Source organism: Trachurus trachurus (assembly GCF_905171665.1).
Source record: "Trachurus trachurus genome assembly, chromosome: 17".
NCBI lineage: Eukaryota > Metazoa > Chordata > Actinopteri > Carangiformes > Carangidae > Trachurus > Trachurus trachurus.
In genome coordinates, this window is record NC_139900.1 from 34,897,415 (window position 1) to 34,917,917 (window position 20,503).

The 20,503-nt window shown below is 40.8% G+C and overlaps 2 protein-coding genes across 2 annotated transcripts; both read right to left on the reverse strand.

Annotated features, from left to right (window-relative positions):
* Window positions 1-6,009: 6,009 nt before the first annotated feature.
* Window positions 6,010-11,969, reverse strand: elovl8a (ELOVL fatty acid elongase 8a; the record flags this gene model as incomplete). The annotated part of the gene is made up of 7 exons (XM_083991384.1): window positions 6,010-6,177; window positions 9,924-10,051; window positions 10,203-10,317; window positions 10,416-10,472; window positions 10,646-10,726; window positions 11,568-11,755; window positions 11,870-11,969. The coding sequence occupies 7 exons, from the start codon at window positions 11,967-11,969 to the stop codon at window positions 6,010-6,012; spliced, it is 837 nt and encodes a 278-aa protein (XP_083847510.1).
* Window positions 11,970-13,922: 1,953 nt separating this feature from the next.
* selenop2 (selenoprotein P2) lies at window positions 13,923-20,024 on the reverse strand. The gene is made up of 5 exons (XM_083991721.1): window positions 19,943-20,024; window positions 19,001-19,255; window positions 16,993-17,205; window positions 16,557-16,665; window positions 13,923-15,748 (listed from the first exon to the last, which is right to left on the reverse strand). The coding sequence occupies exons 2-5, from the start codon at window positions 19,225-19,227 to the stop codon at window positions 15,434-15,436; spliced, it is 864 nt and encodes a 287-aa protein (XP_083847847.1). The 5' UTR covers window positions 19,228-19,255; window positions 19,943-20,024; the 3' UTR covers window positions 13,923-15,433.
* Between the last annotated feature and the right edge of the window lie 479 nt (window positions 20,025-20,503).

Here is a 20,503-nt window from a genome sequence, read left to right on the forward strand (position 1 = left end):
CAAGTGACAATAACTATGTATTTCTGGATGGCTGCATCCACATCAGCACATTGGTTTTAATATAAATTCCTTACGTTTTATCTGTTTTTGAGGCCACACAGAGTAACAGTCACAAACATCATAATCATGGTACTAATTCAGTGTTTTATCGTGTGATGCTACTCAGCAACATTATACAATTAGTTAAAATCAAGTTCAAACAAATTTGAGTTAACTTTAATGACTTTTCTATACATCATTTCCACCTTTGTTATGTTTTTGTTTGTTGACGTTGTTTTTTTGTCCTTCCTTTTTGGTTTATTTTTGCATGTAAACCATGACCATATTCATCTTTAAATAACTATGGATTTGTATCAATGATTTAGATTTTTGTGAAATAAAATATATTTAAAAAAGAAAAAGAAAAACTTTAATTTAACACACATGGCGGCATAGTGGTGCTTTGGTTGGTGGGTTCGACTCCCGGGAGGTCTCTGTGTGGAGAGCGATTCGGCTTCCTACCACTGTCCAAAAGAGTGGAGTGTGTGAGGTTGTTTGTCTCCATGTCAGACCTGTGGTAGACTGGCTACCTGTGCCAGGTGAGAAGACAAAGGTTAACTTAGCAGTATAGCCAATGGACAGATGAAGACACATACAGTACCATATCAGGCCTACTGTCATTACTGTAAGGAAGCAAACAGCTTTACCTTTATTCATAATGATGACATGGTATCTATAATCATCTCCCCATAACTCATATGTAATCATGTGTTCAGTGCTCCTCTCTAGCCTTCTCCATGTAGCAGCAACAGAACATCAATAACCTTTGACTGACAGGGGCAGACAGCTGCTCCACAGCCTGCTGCCCTCTGGCCTGACAGATCGCTGCAATGAATACAAATAATATTTTTCTCGTGTTCAAAAACACTTTGAATCCTGAATAAAAGGTGACAGCGCCACCAGGAATCAATCAAAGCTAACGGGGCAAATTTACAGAACCAGGTTCATGCAAAATGGAATTAAATCAAACAATACCCTGGGGGCCTGAGCCCCCTCTGAAATAAATATCCAAGATTGTGTGACCCACTGCGCCACAATAAGAGCCATAAATCAAGCCTGTCAAGATAAATGGCACATCCCCCACATATAACTTTGATAACACTGATACAGGTGGCGCTGGGTTCATCCCATTGTCCATAAATGGGGACGGTGCTGCCAACAGATGGGGTTTTTTTCTTGTTGAAAGAGACACACAGGCACAAGTGATGACAACGTGACCGACAGATGCTTTTTTTAACAGATGTGGATGGAGAAAGATGGAAAAAAAATGACCTCTCTTCTTTTCTCTTCTGTGTTGTTGACAACTGCTTAGAGCTTCGGGCTTGTTAATTACACACACACACTTGACAGGAAGCTACTAGCCGGGCGGTTGGCTGATTAACACCAGCTTGTCTGTGGTTGAGTGTGCTCCCATCATGCCGAGATTGCCACAGCCTCTTGTTAACCCTCATTGTATGAAACAACCCAGTGGCTCACCTTCAAGCACACTTATCAGCCTCTTATTCCCAAACCTCTCTCACTATCAACAATCATATCTAGTGTGTGTGTGTGTGTGTGCGTGTGTGTGTGTCGCTGCGTTGAGTGTGCATCTCTGTCCCTCTCAGTAGCTAGGAAGTTAGCAGCAGCCGCTTTGAGAGCGCTTCAATATCCTCTCCCTCTAACCTGATTATTAATTACAGTCTGCCTCTGGCTGACCACAGCCCCAACACCGTCCAGCACCGTTACCAAGGAGACCAGCACAAAGTCAGTCACAAACAAGATTCAGGAAACACATTTAAGCGCAATCACAACACATCAGTTGCATGGTGCATTCACTTTTAGATCAGCAGAACATGCAAACCCTATTACAGGTCAAAGTCATTCGGGCAGGTCACATAGGCTCCATGTGAAACAGGTTAATGGCTTAAGTGATGCCCACAACTGGTGGCATCTCCTGTCACTCGTTAAACAATGAGGCTGAAAAGCACCTGGTTGTAAAAGTGAAAGCTGATCAAAGTGACCATGTGCCAGAAAGTCAGTCATGCCTGAGCCACACGGCACTCAGCAGTAATCAACCTGGAGCTGTGCCTGCAGCGAGGCTGGGGGACATCAGTCTTTAAATGGGCTTCTGGCAATCAAGCCATATGTGTGTATGTGCGTGCATGAGGGTGTGCATGCGTGCTTGTAACACACTTGTGATGCGATGTAGAGCAGATTAAATACTTGCCAGCAGCAAAATATGGCTATTAATGGTACACAAGTGTGTCCTGTATTATTTTAGCACTGGACAGATAAACACATAAACACAGTCTGCAAAATGCCGACAGTCTGATGTGAGCCCAGTGTCAGACATCACATAGCCTTCAGAGGGCTTTTCTTTAAAGGTACAGCAAGCAGACAAAATGTGAAGTAATAAATTCAATCAGACCTGTATTAAAGTTACCCTGTAGAGGTTTGCTGTAACCTCCCGTCACATTCAGCGCTCTGTGTGGATCCTTCACGCCAACAAATGTGTTGAATCAAGACAGTTTTATGAATATTTCAAACCCTGTACTGTGAAAATCCATATTGTCTTTTTCTGCCACCTTCACTAACTTCTTCCTCGTCTCTGTTCAAACAGGTGCATGCATTGGGTACAAACACAACAATATAAACACTCCTCCATTGCTTTTCCAGTATGGAAATGCACCACAGTGATTTGGATGAAGAGCATTGTAAACAAGTGGTTTTCAATCCAGAGGTCAGGATCTCCTAAGAGGTTAAAAGGTTGTTTGTATTCAGAGGATGTTTATTTAAATACATCGCTAAATCATTTTGGGAATGATTTTCCATTCATCCTCCTACTGACATAATGCAGTTTTTATCAGACAGATTTGAGCCAGGAGCCGTCCCCTCCAGCTGCAGTGGCAGAGCATATAGCACAGCAGGTGCAAAACATTAGCTGAGTACTGCAAAGTGGCTGAATATGGAACAGTGGCTTATGAATATGTGAAGATGGGTCAACTGGAGTTAATGCACAACTGGAAAAGGTATTGTGCAAGTGGCTCTGACAGATTTGGCAACAAGTAACTCCTGGGATAAAAACACAGAGGGTCGCTCAATCTTCCACTGCTATGAGGTCTGTGTGAAGTGTATAAGTATGTGTCATGTTCCATGCATGCAAAATAATGGTGCAATGTTTTGGCATCTTTTAAGTCTTTAGGGTCCCTCAGTCCATGTCGGTGACAGTAAGTCCTACTGATGTGTGCTCTACATCAGAAAACAACAAACAACTCGACACAATAGTTGTTTCAGTAGCAGCGAAGTGGTGACTGTAAAAGCTAAATTAAATAACACATCCATGGGTTTGACTGATCAGAGGCCGAAACACAGAACAGCGCTCTACATTACTATGAGTTAAGAGTCTTACAGCTGTTTACAACTCATAAAGTGACCGTGACAAAAGTCAAGTTACTCAAGTCAAGTCAAGTCATTTTATTTGTCCCAACAATTTGATTGCAGTAGGTGTAAGAAAAATTTAAAACATTACTGTACATGCAACCGTCACACATACAGCAGATCACATAAAGTCATGGTCACTTTATCTTTCATCTTTTATCACGTAAACAGCGGAATAGTAAACATAGAGTATTGCTGTTGCAGAGTAATGTACCTGGATGGTACACTTGCATGTATTTGATTGGCCACATTGGTTTGTGGGTGTGTGTCTACTTTGTCTGGCCCCTTGCACACCTGATGGTCATATATTGTGTTGGAGCAACTGATAAGCGAGGTTCAGTGAGACTCGTTATACAGGATGAATCTGTATTTTTATTTTAGTTTCCAAAGCTGCTGTCTGGCAGAAATACAACAATCCTTGTGGTCTTGCTGTGATGAAATTTGTGCACAGTCGTGTCCGAGAGGAAAAAGCCTCTAGTTCCTTGAGGGATCAGTGGGTTGGAAATCTTAATATCATCATTGTAATGTGGTGATTAGAGAATGGAAGAAGCTTTAGCTACCTGCTGTCCTCCAATGCTGAACTCCTTCAGCTTGGGTACGGCCGAGCATGAAACAGCCTCATATTCCTTCAACATTCAACCACAAAATCAGTGGTTGTAAATACTCATGTAAGGTGGTTTCCAAACTCCAACTCTGCACATCGCTTCAGATCTCAAGATTCATTTTTCCAGACCTCAGGGGGTGAAAACATCTCATCAGACCATAACTGCTCTATGTTCTGTGCTCCCAATGCAAGAATATGCACATTTGTGTGGTACTTCAATCCAAATATTTTATTTTAATTGCAGGCCTATTGCAGACAGTGTAACCTTTTGTCATATAGACATCTGAATTGTCATGACAAGAAAATCTTAGATGTAGCACTAATATTCTCCCTTTATCAAGTGCATCATCCCTGTTTGCCCTGTGTGTGTTGTGGGTGTGTCTACCTCGCTTGGCTGCTGCAAAATGACGGCAATCTATTGTTCAATCTGATTCAATAGCAGCGACTGCCTTGACTTCCTTCTATTTACTTGAGTAATCTCTTGTGTTTCCTCCATGCTAATTGCTAACCTGGTTTCCTCCTGTGCCTCAGTGATCTCTTGAGCCAAACCAGAATTCCAGCCTCCACCCTCACCCTTCACCACTTCGTCAATCCCCTTTAAGTATTTCCATAGAAATATCATGCCAAAACTCCACACAAGTCTTGTGTATTTATCTGAGTCCAAGTATTCCCTGAACGTTACTAAAAAAGGTTTAGATATAGGCCTAGTTGTGATTATTCAATGCACTCTTGAAATCTCAACATTCTGCATTGTTAGTTTTATTTAAACAAGTGACCACATGTTCATATAAAAATGTCCTGATTTGCGAACACCAGTTCTTTGTAAGTTTTTTCATGTTGCTTTGAAAACTCACAAAGGGCCGATCCTCTGAACTTTGTCAAGTTGCCACATTTTGCTGATATTAAAATGACTCGCCTGAGTGGCTGCCTCAGGAACTTTGATTTAGTCACTTCAAAGTGCTTTTTCATGTGATGTTCTGTTATTTTTTTCTGCCCCCTGTTGAGGTTGGAACAGAGGCTAGTCAAAAGCAATATGCTGCTGGAGATAAAAGTAGAGAAATAGATAGTCCACAGAATGGGGAATAAGTGATGACAGTCGGGAAATGTAATGTAAGGGCAAAAGATGTGCTTCATTTAGTCGCTGCTGTAATGGTTCTTTGGATTTCATGTCCACAAGGGGGAGCGGAAGAGACACAGGCAATTATATTTCTACATCATGACAGATGGGGCAGGGGGGTTTGTGAGGTGGGCTGGGGCCTCCCTGTTGGTAAGAGGGATTAAACTGCATGGGGAAGGAGACCCTGATCGACAAAAAAAAAAAGGAAGGGAGGGGTCGGCGGGTAGAGAGAGCAGGATACAGAGCTAATGGCAGCCAACAGTTGATTGGCTGTGACTGCCAGCCAATAGATGTGAGAGGAGAATAAAGCGACTCCAATAGTGATTAGCAAGTCTCATCTATTAGCAGCTGGGGGAGGGGAGTGATGAAACATGGGTTAATGTGTAGTGACTGTGCTCATGGTCATGTACTCAATGAAAGAAAAGAAAGAATGAATGTAATGAATGGAAGGTGCTCAAAAATAAACATCTCTGTGTGTGTGTGTGCGTGTGTGTGTGTGTGTGTGTGTGTGTGTGTGTGTGTGTGTGTGTGTGTGTGGTTGGTTGGATGTGAGCCTGTGGCTGTGTTCAAGGCACAAATATATCACAACACATGTTTGGTTTTACATCTTTAAAAAAAGATGTTCCACTTCTCAGTTTGTATAGATTTCCATACATTTGTTAATGTAATGTACATGAGAGAATTGCAGTAATTAACATAACATCATTAACATTAAGCAATTTACATAACAGACACGTAGAAATTGTTTGTTTTTTCTCTCTCTCCTTTGCTGCTTTCCGTGGTGCCTCCCTGTTTCCAAACCCTTTCATCTCAGCTCTTCTCTCTGTCTCCATCATGTCTTCTTGGCCTTCTTGGCGAGGTAGGTGCGGTAGTAGAAGTTACTGAAGAGAGCGATGAGGCTGAGAGAATAAGCCAGCACGACCACGTTCATGGAGTCTGGGAAGTCGCAGTCGGCGAACAGGTTGTAGGTGGTGTGGACGGTCACTAGGAAAAACTGGAGCTGAGAGGGAAAGAGACAGATGGACATTAATTATAGAGGGAAAAAGAAACAGAGAGACAATAGCAAGTGGCAGATTGTCTAAGCACTCTGAGTGATCACAAACCGGGGAAGACACTGAAGAAATACAAAACAAGTGACCTCAAAATGGACAGTGAAACAGTTGGACACAGATTAATCTGGTCTCACTCTAAATGTTATTATATAGCCTATCATTAAAATCTAAACGATATGCTGTACTACTACTAAGCACTCTGTTGTAGATACAAGACAACAGAGTGCTGCGGGGATGGCGTACATTTGTAGGTCAACCTGGAAGTTAGTAGCCTATCACTCTAAATACATGGACAAAATACCAATAGGACTTTAACATGCATTTTTCCATTACTGCAGAGAACAAGCACTGTGACAAAGAAATGTTTACAGTTTTACATTTTGTTCAGCATAATAATCTTCACAAATGATTTCATTGTCACCAACATTCTCCATTATTGACTGGTGTGAATTAGCTCTTACACAATGACCTCTGTAGTCACTTTTAGCCAGATGTTAGCAACTGCCCTTTTTAAAAGACGTAAAAGCTTAAAGAAATCATGACTGGGATCATCAGTGATCATTGTTGTAAAATAAAACATGACCTTTGACCTTATTTTAGTTATCTGACTAAAATCCGTTCAAACCATAATCTTGGTCACGACTTAAGAACATGGGAGCCAGAAGTGAAAACTGATTCCCAAGTTTTAGGACACGTTTAATGAATGTAATGCAGTTACACCTTTGATGCATAAATTACACAGTCTGTTCTAGTGTTTGAAACATTATACTGCCATAAAACATTCTTGTTTGCTATATGTTTATGAGTGGTTATAGGAACCATCTAAACAAAAACAGAGCTCCACGCAACTCAAAGTCGGTTGGCTAGCAGTAAACATGCTAGCAGAGTAGCTGGCTATAGCAGCTGCTTGCTTTAAGTAATCAAGCTATATTTATACCCAGTCACCAGCTGATGAAAGAGTTTATCCAGTGTGTTGTTAGCTTTACATCACGTTCATTTCCTTCATTCGAAAAAGAGAACTGCGTTGTTAGCATGAGTAGTCCACTGACATGAACACCAGTCAGCACTGAAGTGGGTCGCATTACTACCCCAGGATGGAAATTGTGTCTTATGATTGAAGGATAATGGGTGTTGTGCATCCAACTGTGTGTCCCACCCCACACTACACACCTCCCTTTTCAATGTATAGTAATTACCTCTCAAAAGAACAAAAGACCATCGCCAACCCCCTTCGATTCCCCACCCCGATACCCCCATGTGTATTTATATATGTATATATAATGTCTAATCTCCCCAATCAGCTCAACAATCTTAGCTTCAGTTCACTAAATTGTGAAGCCAACTGTAATGAAGGTTTTGGGGTCACCACTAAGGGTTAGTATAATTATTGTTACATAATGGCAGTCACCATACTGACCTATATACGCTGCAACCATATAGATTGGGGGGAAAAAATCTAGATGATGCATTGTTTCCTCATCAACTCTATATAAAGAAAACAGATGGTTCAGTAGTTGGTGTAGTGGAGGCGCATCAGTGCTGCTAATCTGTCTAGCTGCGGCAACAGCCACAGCTGCTAAACAATGCTGATCCAAGCCGGTCAAAACTGAACACACTAATCTTAAATATTTGTCTTGGACATGAACCCAAACACTCATTAGAGGGAAGGACTTGCCAATTAACAATACTGGGAACACTGCACTACACATGGAGTTGAAGTCAGAATTGTACACAGACCTTAAGCTTTGCACGATACCTGATGTCTAATCCTTAAAAAACAACTGAACTATCTCAGTTTAGAATTACTGCAGATTATTTCACACAGTATAGGTTTACATACACTTTGTTAGAATCTGGTAACATTAAAAACTTTAATCTGTGTATCTTGGGTCAAACTTCTCAGGCAGCGTTGAGATGCATTTCTACTGGATTGAAGTCGAAGTTGTGATAATCATTTCAGGACCTTCACTTTATTGTCCTCAAGCCACTTTTCTAAACTTTTGAAGAATGTTCAGGGGTCAAGACCTATTTGCAATTAGTTGTCAACTTCCTGGTTAAAGGTTTGAGACATTGTTTCAATATAACAGAATTTTCCTTCCTTGTCAAGTTATCTACCCCCACAACATGATACCTAACCCTAACCCTAACCCCGTGTTCCATAGCTTGCAAGCCTCACCCTTTTCAGATGCATGGTGTTTAATGTTTAATGTTAGTTTCATTAGACAGGACATCGCTCCAGACGTAAGCTCTTTGAGCCATGTGCAGTTTCATGCTGAGCAGCGTTTTCAAAGATGAACCAGATTGTCCAAAACATTTTTTTCTGACATCTTGCTTAATTTTTTCTCGATTTTCATATGACCTCAAGGCTGATCTTAAAATACCTCCATAGAAACCTTTCAATTACCTCAGATTATGTCGTTTAGTCTATCACATGCTTTTAAAGCCATGACATATTTTTCTGAAGCTTTTCAAACAGTTTCAAGGTTCAGTGTTCAAATCTGTGCAACAGACTGATTATACATGAGAAGAGAGCCGATCATCAAATGTATCCAGTGAGGTGGCCGCCGATGCATTTTACCACATTAACATAGCAAAGTGGTGCATTTATGGACAAAATGATCAGAATGTGAAAAGTGATTAGATAGAACGGAGGAGAAAATGATGCAGTGGTGTTAGGATGCGTCATGTCACTCCCCCTGGTGTTGCTCTCTCTTTCTATTCCTCTCACACTCCCTCTCTCTTTCAGGTGCTCTCTCTGTTTTCCCTCCTCTGGCAGGTGCAGCACCTGAGACTGATGAGCCAGGTGATTTGGGGAAAGGCCTTAAAGGGACTGGGAGAGGGAGGCAGTCCTCTCTCACACAGAACACATGGCTTAGGTTACATGCTGTCATTCCGACATCCCACCACTCCGACATCCCACCATTTAGACATCCCACCATTCCGACAAGGCTTTCAATATAATTATTTCAATATAAGGTGCGTTACTCAACAGGTGACTCCCTTCTTTAAGACATGCTGATAGAGGAAAATCCACATGGTGGTGTAAATACGCAGCAGAGTGCAGACAGGGACTAGTCTAGCCACTACCTGGTCTCTTTACTAAACTTAACCAACTCTTTCTTCATTGCCTAAACCCAACAGTGCAAAATCTTTTGGGGAAGCAATACGCTATTTGTCGGAAAGGCAGGATGTTTAAAAAAGAAAAAAAAAATACCGTCATTCCGACCATAGGAGGCAAACATTGTAGGAATGATGGGACATTTGATAGAAAATTAAGTGTTGCCATTTAGACAATTAGAGGCCTGTCGAGCTGGTGGGATGTCGGACTGGCGGTTGGCACCCCATGGCTTCACCTTGAGCCATCTCACCTGCCTTTGATTTCTGTTGTCTTCACTGTGTACAGTAATGTGTGGAGGTTACTTCCTTGATTCAGTTTGTTATTTTATTTTGGGTTGGAGGTCTCTGGTGGTCCAGTTTTTGGTTGGGTTTTGTTAGGGTTTTACTCTCTGTTAGGTGGGAACTCTTGGGTGCGACGGCCCACTGCGTGGCTGGCCCAGGAGATCAAACTTTTTGTTACTTTCAGCCGGGACCTCCATTCCCCCTTTTCGTTTTTATTCATTTATCAAGAAAAAAAATGAAATGAATGAGTGAAATGAATGTAGGCATGAATCCAGACAGAGAGGCAGATACTGACCAGCTGCAGGGAAGTGAGGTAGCGTTTCCACCAGAGGTACTTGGTCATGCTGGGTCCCAGAGCTGACAGGCCGTAGTATAAGTACATAACTATATGGACCAGGGAGTTGATCAGACCGATCAGGAAAGCTATGGACAGATACACAGGATGAATGTTACAGTTTATTCCCTTGTGCATGTATCAGTATGTTTGTTCTTCTGTAAATAAATAGACAAAAATTGCACAATTGGTTCTATTTTCATGACATTTTGTGATTCTGGTCTAGTGGGTTGTACTCACACTGGCCCCCAGCCACATATTTAACCCCGGCCCACCAGTTGAAGATCATGGTGGCGTGATGGTAGACGTGCAGGAAGCTCAGCTGACTGTTCTTCTTCCTCAGGATGAAAAATATCTGAACCACACAATCACACAGGGGCAGACATACAGTCAGATACTGTGTTTACAATGTATTGCTAAAAGAAAATGTGACATTTTTCTTTTTGCACTCACAGTGTCACTGAGCTCTATCACTTTGGAGAAGTAGAACCACCAGCACACTTTGGCCATCTGTCCAACAGGAGGAAAGGACTGTGTTCAAAATCTATTGTGATCTGGTTTCATATTGAAACTATGCATGAACATGTGGATGGGAAGTTTGAACATTGTGACAGATTATATGGAGATTTATCTATCTACCTATCTTACAGTCTCATAAAGTCAGATGTAGTAAAAGAGATTACCCTCATGGCCAGGGGGCTGGCACTGTAGTCGACTGGCTGGCACAGCAGACTGTATCTGGCCAACCAGGAAGAGGCTGTGAACTGGAAAGACAAAGGCTGCTTTCATCTCTGCTTTGGTTTCTCTCAATCAGCTCAGGGACCTTTCATCCCATTCTGACATGAGTGCAATCACTTCCTGTTGGACCGACTGATGTCGCAATGATCAGGACATGTAGGCACTGTGGGATCCCTTGAGATTTACATCTGTCAGAACTCACAACTGTAAAACCTACAAAAATAGATGTTGTTTTTTGTTTTGTTTGGGATTTTTCGTCCACTGGGAGCAGCAGAAACGAGCTGACAGCACAAAACAGACGCATTCCCACCTTGTAGGTGTCCTACATCTGTTTTTATCCCAGGTTTTATCTGATGTTTTGCCCTTTCTTTTGTTCTACTTTGATTCTTTGATTTGGTTTGATTTATTGGACTGTTTTTGACAAATGTTTGTTAGTGAGGATGCATATTGCTTGCTTGTTAGGTGTTATTAAAGAGCAGCTTCTTTTTGACGCATTTGATTTGAAATGATGTATCTGGCCTCTGTAAGGTCAAAATGAGTGGAAGCAAATTCATTCTGTTGTGAGGGTTTTTAGAGTGTCGTTGAAAACACAAAATAATTAGTCGAAAGTTGCTAAAAAGCTGATGTTGTGCTACATACAGTATGAGGGCAAGACACATTCTGTTATGAGCAACCTCTTTCACAGTGCCCATCCAAAATAAAAACACATTTACTTGACATCATTTTGCACACATTTTTGTTCCACATATTGCCTTTCAAATTTCCACAATCCTGATGTTTCTGGATCAATACAAATGTCAGAAAGCACTGTATCTTCTTGTATTCATCTCTGTTCAGTCACTGCACTTCTACCTCCCAGAGTCATACCTCATAGAACATGTAGGCAGACAGGCAGACCATGGCGAAGTTGTAAACTACCAGAACAGGTTTGAGGTTGACCGGCTCCCTCTTCGCCATCAGCTTCGGCCCGGCCCATATAATGAGCAGGTAGCACAGGAAGATGCAGCTGATTGGAACAGGAGAGTGGACCAGCAGCCAGTTATCTGTTCTCTTGTCTACACGGACAGAGGAAAAAGTAAAGGGCGAAGATTGCGCTGATGTCTGACAACAATACGTGGTTGAAATATGTGGGTAATTATTACTCTCACGGGGTGACAATAAAGACTTGCCTCCATTTTCCAGGATGCCTTGGTAGAATAACTGGACTTTCTGCCACAGCGTGAGAGCCTGGAACACAAGGGCAGGAGAAGAATCCAACACTGTGTCCATGACTCAATTGGGGAAAGACAAACCATATTTGAATGCACATGGGAGTCTTTTCTTGGATGGTACAATCAGAAATGCAAATATAAAATTGTACTGAGCAATTGCACTTATTTGTAGAACTTTGTTATTTCACCTTCATTTCATGACTTTCTTCAGCAGCATTTGTATTTTGTATTAATGCTGTTCTGTTGAGCTCTGATGAGGTTGAAAATAAAGTTGTGAGTGTTCAGCAGATGCTATAAAACCACAGTCTTGAAGAGGTGACCAGGTTACATTTTGTACCAGCAGAAAAAAGTCTAATTTACTGCAGCTCACTGTCTTACATTAAGAAGAAGCCCTAACTTCAAATTTGATTAAGCCGCCAGATGATCTGAGGATTATAATTCAAGGATTATGTTCACTAATCCAAACGTATCTCTTGATAATGGATAATAACTAATAATCCTCTTGATGAAAGGCTACCTAATGTGGACGCCAGGGTGGTGATGAGTTTCCGGCAGTGATGAATGTATGACAGTGCTGCCATCTAGTGTTTGTAGGCAGAAGCTCTACACTTGACAGCTCAGTTGGTCTCTCCCTCAGCTTCCTGCACCTCTCACACACAGTTCAGTCTGCATGTGTAACTACTGTGAATAGATTGCTCTATTAATGTGAGGCTACATCCTTGTTGGTGTTTGTGTAACTTTATATAACTCTTCATATATAACTCAACCTGAACATAACAAAGGGTTTCAGTATTTCTCCATTGAGGTTAAATCGTGGGAATTTGGAAAAGGCTTTAACAGAGTATCAGAGGAGATGAACTTTTATTTGGTTATTTGTTTGAATATCATCATTTGAAATAGGAAGTAATCATTTGAAACTCCAATCTAATTAAACAAGTGTTGCTTGTTTGTTTTTTTTGGGTTTTTTTTCTTCAATATCTACCTGCAGTTTGTCCACAGTTTATTGCATAAATCACCACTGCACATCTTCACACTGAGCAAAATCAAATCTTTTTATTGATTTTTTAAAAATTATTGTTTTGTTTTGTTTTTTAAAAGAAATGAAACAGGTATTTTAGATCTTTTTCTAACCAATCATTTTGTGTAACATGAGTAAAGACATTAATCACTGTACTGAGGGGGGTGAGTGGACAGAGCTAAGCACTTTAGCCTCTCCTGGAGCCTCTTCACAAGGATTTACAGCCTGAAATCCCTGACAGAGTTATGTGTGAGACCTGCTGAGGTTTAACATGTAGAGCATTACTGTATGGAAAACTACAGGAAAAGACCAAAAACATAATAATATTTCAAAAATAAGAGACTCATATAAGCATTCTGTTAAAAAAAAGAAAGAGAAAAAAAAAGCAATTTACATTAAGATGTTGTTGTGACAGTGTGGTGACAGTGTGTCATGCGTTGATGGGCTGTTCAATAACTCTATAGTCCCTAAAGCCCTTCTAAATGGACTCATGATAATCATTTTACCTCTCAGTCATTAATTCATTAATACTGATTTACTGTTCACCTGGTACCTGTGTGACACGTTAATTCAATCAGTTGCAAGAATTAACACAAAGTTAACACAAAGATAACTGAACACTGTCAGATATAGGACGTGTGTGGATGTGGCAGCTTTAAGAGAGCGATCTTACCTTCATTCTGATGGTTCTGATTTTTCCTCCCCGCTCATCCACCTGTCAAACAGCGCTGCATATCCACCATGTGTTAAGCAGCACTGAGGTGAGCCACCTGTTCTCTCTCTGTGTAAGTGTGCGTGCATGTGTGTGTGCATGTGTGTGTGTGCTTGGCTTGACATATGGCAGTGTGTTACCTAATGCAACTGCAGCAACTCAAGTACCTTCAAGCTAAATCCTATACAGTGAAATTCAGAGTAAACGTTACAGGAATCTCACAATTAACAAAAAAGTAAAAAAAAAATAAATAAATAAATAAAATAATAATAATGATAAAACAAATTTCTGATGTCAAAATTGATTTATTGATTTAAAATGTATTATCAGGAACGAGGATACATCATTTTGGTAACACTTTATTTGATGCCTATCTCTATAAGACATTATAACTATACTTACAATGAGTTATAGCACTGTATAACTACTGTTATAAACACTCATAAATGATCATAATGCTTTATAACAATAATAATAACACACTATAAAGCATTTTATCATGACTTATAAGGTCAGGTATTATAATACATTATAATTGTTAGTAACTCGCTGACAATGCTCACATCGATAATGCATTATAAATATAGTTATAATGTGTTATAATTGTCTTATAAACATGTATAACTATTATTATAAACACTCATAAATTATCAAAAGGCTTTATAACAATAAGCATAACACATCATAGAGCATTTCATAGTGGCTTATAAGGTCAAGAGTTATAATGCTCTATAATGTGTTATGCTTATTGTTATAAAGTCTTATGATAATTTACGAGTGTTAATAACGATGACCTGACCTATAAGTCATGAAAAATGCTTTATAGTGTTATGAATCGATTATACTATAAAGCACTATGATCATTTACGAGTGTTTATAATAGCCATACAGTGCTATAACTGCATTATAACTCATTATAAGTATGGTGATAATGCGTTATAGACATAGGCGTCAAATAAAGTGTTACCATCATTTCTATCAATAAATTCTGACTACACGGACACAAACATGTTAATTTCAATGCTTACAGAGATGAAAGGCAATGGTTAAATGTGTCATCCTTTAAAACCAAAACCATGCTTTAAAATTATTTCTACATTCAGGAATTCAACGATAGAAAACCTGCAAAACTGAGCAATAATATAGGTGAATGCTGTGATACTACTTATCACACTAAAGTAAACTTAACTTTTCGTTTGTTCTTCTGCACACACTTCATGTGAATCCAGTAGGAAAAGTAGATTAAAGATACTGCAGCCTCTGTGTGGTGATTAGTACTGAGTGACTGGATTAAAATGATGAATTAATCTTCACATCAATTTTCAAATTCAAGCATATGAACAGCAAATCACCGCAGGAAACAAAGGATTAATAAGAGCACAAACAGAACTGGCAGGAGAATTGAATCTAGTCTGGGCAGGAGCCTGACTGAGGTCTGCTCAGCTGCAGCTGCACCGTCCTCTGGCTCTGTGTAGACAACAGCGGCTGTCGGTTCACCCACCTCTCCACACGCATCCATCCACAGCCCCCTGCAGGCAGGTTTTAAACTGAAGACGTCATTAACTGGAGGAGGTGGGACAGAACTGCCTGCTTTATCCACACAGAGGGGTGAGGTATGGAGGTACTGGAGGAGAGACCACGATCTGGTCCCTGTCCAAGACCGATTCAACTGCTCAGTGAACAACTCATCTGCTCCTGAAACTCTGAATTACTGCTGTTAAAACAGAATAAAAACCAAAAGAAGTTATAATGACTAAAAATGAAAGCAGTAAAAACCTAATAATTTAACTCTCTAGTGTTGGTGGTGATGATGTTGAGGATCATGATGATGATGATGATGATTATGAGTTATATTCTGGCTTGTATCCTGCACATCCTGTGACTGATTGTGCTGACCGGTGTGCTGGTGATGCTGGTGATGCTGGTGATGCTGGTGATCATGATGATGGTGATGGCTGTGCTGGTGTGTTCCAGGTTTGTTGTCTCCCTCCTCTGGGCCATCAGTGTCCAGCTGGATTGTGGGGGATGTAGTTGGTTCGTTGACGTCAAGCTGTGCTGTGTCATTCTTCACCGTCCTGTTCTGACCATTTGGTAAAGTAGAATGAGCCTGGAAAAGATAAAATATCTGCTAGCTCTTGATTTAACACTGTTGTAATTTCCAATTTATTTTCAATAAATCAATCAACCAGACTTTATATAATAAAAGCAATAGAAACAGTTCCCACCCTTACATGTAGTTACCATGTTACCATGTAGAGGACATGTGTAAAACATGTTACCACATGTGGAAAATGGGTTCACATGGGAATTCACATGTGATTCACATAAAATTGGGCCAAATGTTTCCCATGTGCAAATAACGTGATTCCCATGTGCAAAATGTTGTGTGGTTTTTCTGTATTCACACAGAGATGTAATTTATTAAGTTATAAATAAAACAGTAAAATAAGAAAATAACATCATGAACACCACAACATTGACATCAATCAATCAATCAACTTCATCATGGCATCATGCCTATTTACGTATCGACCTAACATGACATTATATAATCAGTTTCTCATCTATTAAATATCAATCTCTTAGGTTTGTTTTGGTCTCCACCAACTCCTAAGACAAAACTCTATTTCTAAATGGTCCACTATGTGTTCACACAGTTAGCGAGTTGCCAACATTGTGTGTTTGGTCCTGGAGAAGTTGTGTATTGTAGGTTAATGAGAGCAGAGGGCAAAATACAGAGATAAATAAATAGGCTGAACAGCCTCAGTGGACTGACTTAGAGCTGCTACAAGTGAAAGCCAATATGTGATATATTTGTGAGAATGAGAATTTCCTTTGCAAAGAAGCAGTGTTAATATTTATAACTACTTGTGTGTTTGCATGTGTATGTGTGAGTGTTTTTGTGGATTACTCACAGAGCAGTTGCAGATATTTTTCAGATAAGTGGCTCTGATCGCAGCCTCTACGTAGGGGTAATGCAGGAAACTGTACGGCAGCACTATGTGGAAGGTAAGGAAACCACACCTGGAGAACAAGGAGGATGTGATGCATAAACCAACAGGTCATGTTTTTAACATTTCTTTTTTTTGTGTGTTACTCATAGATAATGTGATCGCTCGGTATGGTAAACTGAAATTGCTGGAAATTTGTATTATTTATTTTTATTTATCAAATAAAAAATCACAGCTTCAGAGCATAAAAACTGGCAGGACAACAGTGTTGGTCCATACTAATTTATACATTTGATGTTTTCTCTTTCCTCGTATCAAAGAGCTGAGACCCTGCTAAGGTCGTTTTCTATCATAAAATCTGGATTTGATCCTGGTATCCTGGAGCGGTGGCTGCTCCTACCTATCATAGACCAGGAAGTCATCTTTGTCACCATCCAGAGCCTCCCACACGTCATCTTGAATGGGTGACTGCTGGTACACGGGAACACCGGGGGGCGCTCTTCTCTTCAGCTCCCAGTACATTGCTCTGGAGTGAGCCTCTTGCTCATTCACGATCATGACGGACACCTCTGTCAGGTTGCTGCGCTTCAGCCTGTCACGCAGGCCTCTAATACTGCAGGGGAGGGAGAGAGAGAAGAGAGAAGGCTGTCATTACACAGTTCTGGAGATGTTGCAAAGTCATTATTTTTCTCACTGATATCTCAGATATTGCATAAACCTAACCCTCGAACAGTGGCGTAGCTGGGCTGTATTCCACATGGGTTTTGAGGTCCAAGGGGCCCGCGTGCGCAGCGGGCCACATTGCACACACAAATAGAGGACAGAAAAAAAGCCAAAAAAGTGCATCAAGAATGAACCATGACAGTGATTAGAAAAACATCTGAAATTGCTGAGATGTGTAAATTTCAGTATATGTTAGCCTACTGGTGAAGAGTAAATGAAGATGGCACACAGGAAAAATAAATAAATAAATAATAATACCCCCCCCCCCCCCCCCCCGAAATTAAAAAAAAATAAATAAATCATATTTTAGATGAGTGTCCTTCAGAATGCTGCTAAAGCTCAAAACCTCTATCAAATGATTGTACAATGTATGAACATTATCTCTGCAGTGGTTGATTCTGATAAAGTGTGCTGTTACTGTTGTAACGAATGTGAGCTGGAAAGACTGAAATGTTGTTGTTGCTACAACTTTAAATAAAGTTGGGAAAAAAACGAAAAAAACAACAACAAAGGTTCGGCCGCTCCTAAAGCCCGTCCGGACCAATTTAGATGTAACACCTGTCAAAGTTCTGTTCAAACTGGAAATATTGTGGATTTACCTTACAGTCTATGGGATTTACCCATAAAACAAACTTTTCACGGCAAAACGGCAAAGGTAAGAGGAAAATGTACAACCATGTTTTGGCCAAGCAGTGTCTGTGTGTGCTGGACTTTGCTGGTTGTTGTCTTCTCTCTCTGCCGTGCTGCTGTGCAGCCGCGTTGCTATGTAACGTTCCGATGTTTGTAGCCCTTTCATATGAGCGGTAGCTGTCTGTGTACTGTTTTGCATAATGTACAGTAGTATACGAGCCAGAAATGTGGCGACTGGGTCCACACAGAGGTGCTTCATGAAGTTTGATGTTTAGTTGTTTATTTGAGTAGTGTTTGGGCTGTGTTTGGGTCATAGAAACATGGTTTTTACACGTTGTAGACCAGCTTCTGTTGTTTAATTTGATGTAATAGACGCATGGATCAGCTCAAATTGGGAGGGGCCGCGCCCGCTCGTATCCCCCCTTAATATGCAACATAATGCAGTGACCCAGTCTGACGTTACTCTGTGCTACCTGCCGCTGCGACGGAAGGCAGCCGCGGTCAACCGCGTCCCGAACCTCCCTATGACCAGCCCGCCCCGATTTAAACCAAAAAAATAAAAATCCTCGGCAGTGTGTGGGGGGGCCGCAGGATTTCACCACAAGAGGGCCCATGGGTTTACAAAACCCACCAACCCTACGTCATCTACGCCACTGCCCTCGAACGAAAAATGGAGTGGGGAAACATGTTACACAGTCAATTCCGATAATCTCATGAATGCAACCAGTAGCATAATACACAATAAATTATATCGCACATGCTAAAATATATGTGATAACTTCTGTTAACGCAAATATGCAATATTTTTGCACAAAATGTGCAGCAGTGTTAAGCTCCACATGAGAGGCGTCATTGTCTAACCTGCCAAGAATATGGAAGTGAGGAATGAATGCACATAACAGAACAATACAATATAACAGATACAGACCAAGCTTTGTGGCGAGCTTGATCTTAATCTTGTCTTGACAAGTTTCTCTATACCCAGAGGGGAGTTGTATAACGCTGTGTTATCATTTGTGCGCAACAAGTGTGACACTGAGAGTCTGTTTTCTTACTTGGAGGCCTGAGTGAGACAGAACTGTCAGCTGGCCTTCAGCAGTGCCACCACTACCACCTTTCCCAGCAGCTTTTGCATGGGTGCCTCTCCCTTGATCTGCCAGTTGGGGGCAGGTTGGCAGATCCTCGAGGCATTATTGTCCCCCTCCACCACCAGAGTGACATGGGAGGCCCAGAGCACACCTGGCAGGGCTGCGTACAGCCACAGAGAAGAGAGCGAACGCATTGTCCCTCCCCGGCTGCAAAGACCAACTCTGTGTGGGGAAAGAGTAGTGTGATGATACTTATAATCCAACAAGAAGCACTCATAAGTAGGGTTATAACATCAGTAAAGTTGAATCATCAGCTATGACATTGTAAAAATATAAATGTTTTGAACACAGTGTAGGCTATGTGCAGAGTTTTTGGCAGGTTTGTTCTGCCCTGAACCAAATGGCCACTCAGTCTGATTCCAAAATGATTAAAAAGTCCAGAGTCTTTGTCTCCCTCATCATGCGGAGATAATCAACAAAACTAGCTTATTGTGGGGTAAGCAGCCAATAGACAGAAGAATGTCCAGACTAATGGACGATCAGGCTGGCAGGCTGACAGGCAGGCAGAGACAAAGGGAGCAGGAACAGAGATACTGTGCTGTCTGGACAAACAGGGTCTGGATCAGATGTTGTCAAATACAGTATGTGGTTATTTAGGTATGGTTTAAAATTACTATAGATATTAAATGCAAATTTGATTAAATCAGAACATCACTGGAAAACAGTCCAGTTTGTGTGTCTCACAAGGAGAATTTAGTCTAGAAATAAAACCTCAAGATTAATGTGGAACTAACAAAGTGATACCAATCTGTAGCAAAACATGCAAACACAACTGCACTGACTTTACAAAAAAAAGCACAACACTTAGTAAAAATAAAACCAAGTATGAGCCCAAAGTGAAATGCTTACCTCTGCCCTCTCGCTCTGTCCTCAAACACTCATCAACAGACAGTAAACCCCTGTTGTTTTTAAACCCTTTGGGGTTTCATAAGCACTTCCCCCAAATCAAACAGAGAGAGAGAGAGAGAGACAGGGGGAGGGAGGGAGAGATAAAAGGCGGGAGATTTAAACGGGACAGTCCTCTTTACACCCCATCACCAGCCACATACACAATCAAGACAGTTGTAAACAAAAAGCTCAGAGCTGGTGCATGTGCCATTGCTGAAGTCGCTGCAGACTGTTACTATCGGACCAGCTGCTAACCAACCACCAACCACTAACCACAGCAAACAATGGAAATAACAAATCCTGGAATTTTAGTAAAGTCCAAACATACTTTATGTGACCATCAGCCACGAATGTAAGTTCGCTGGATGTCTCTTTACCGTCAGATAGGCCTACAGAGCAGAGAGGTCCTGACCAACTTAGACAGGTTCAGAGATCATAGTCTAATATTCTGCTATATTCTTGTTTGACTTTATTTGTCTATTTTAACTTAATGAATTGTACTTTATTTGTATTCTTATCTAT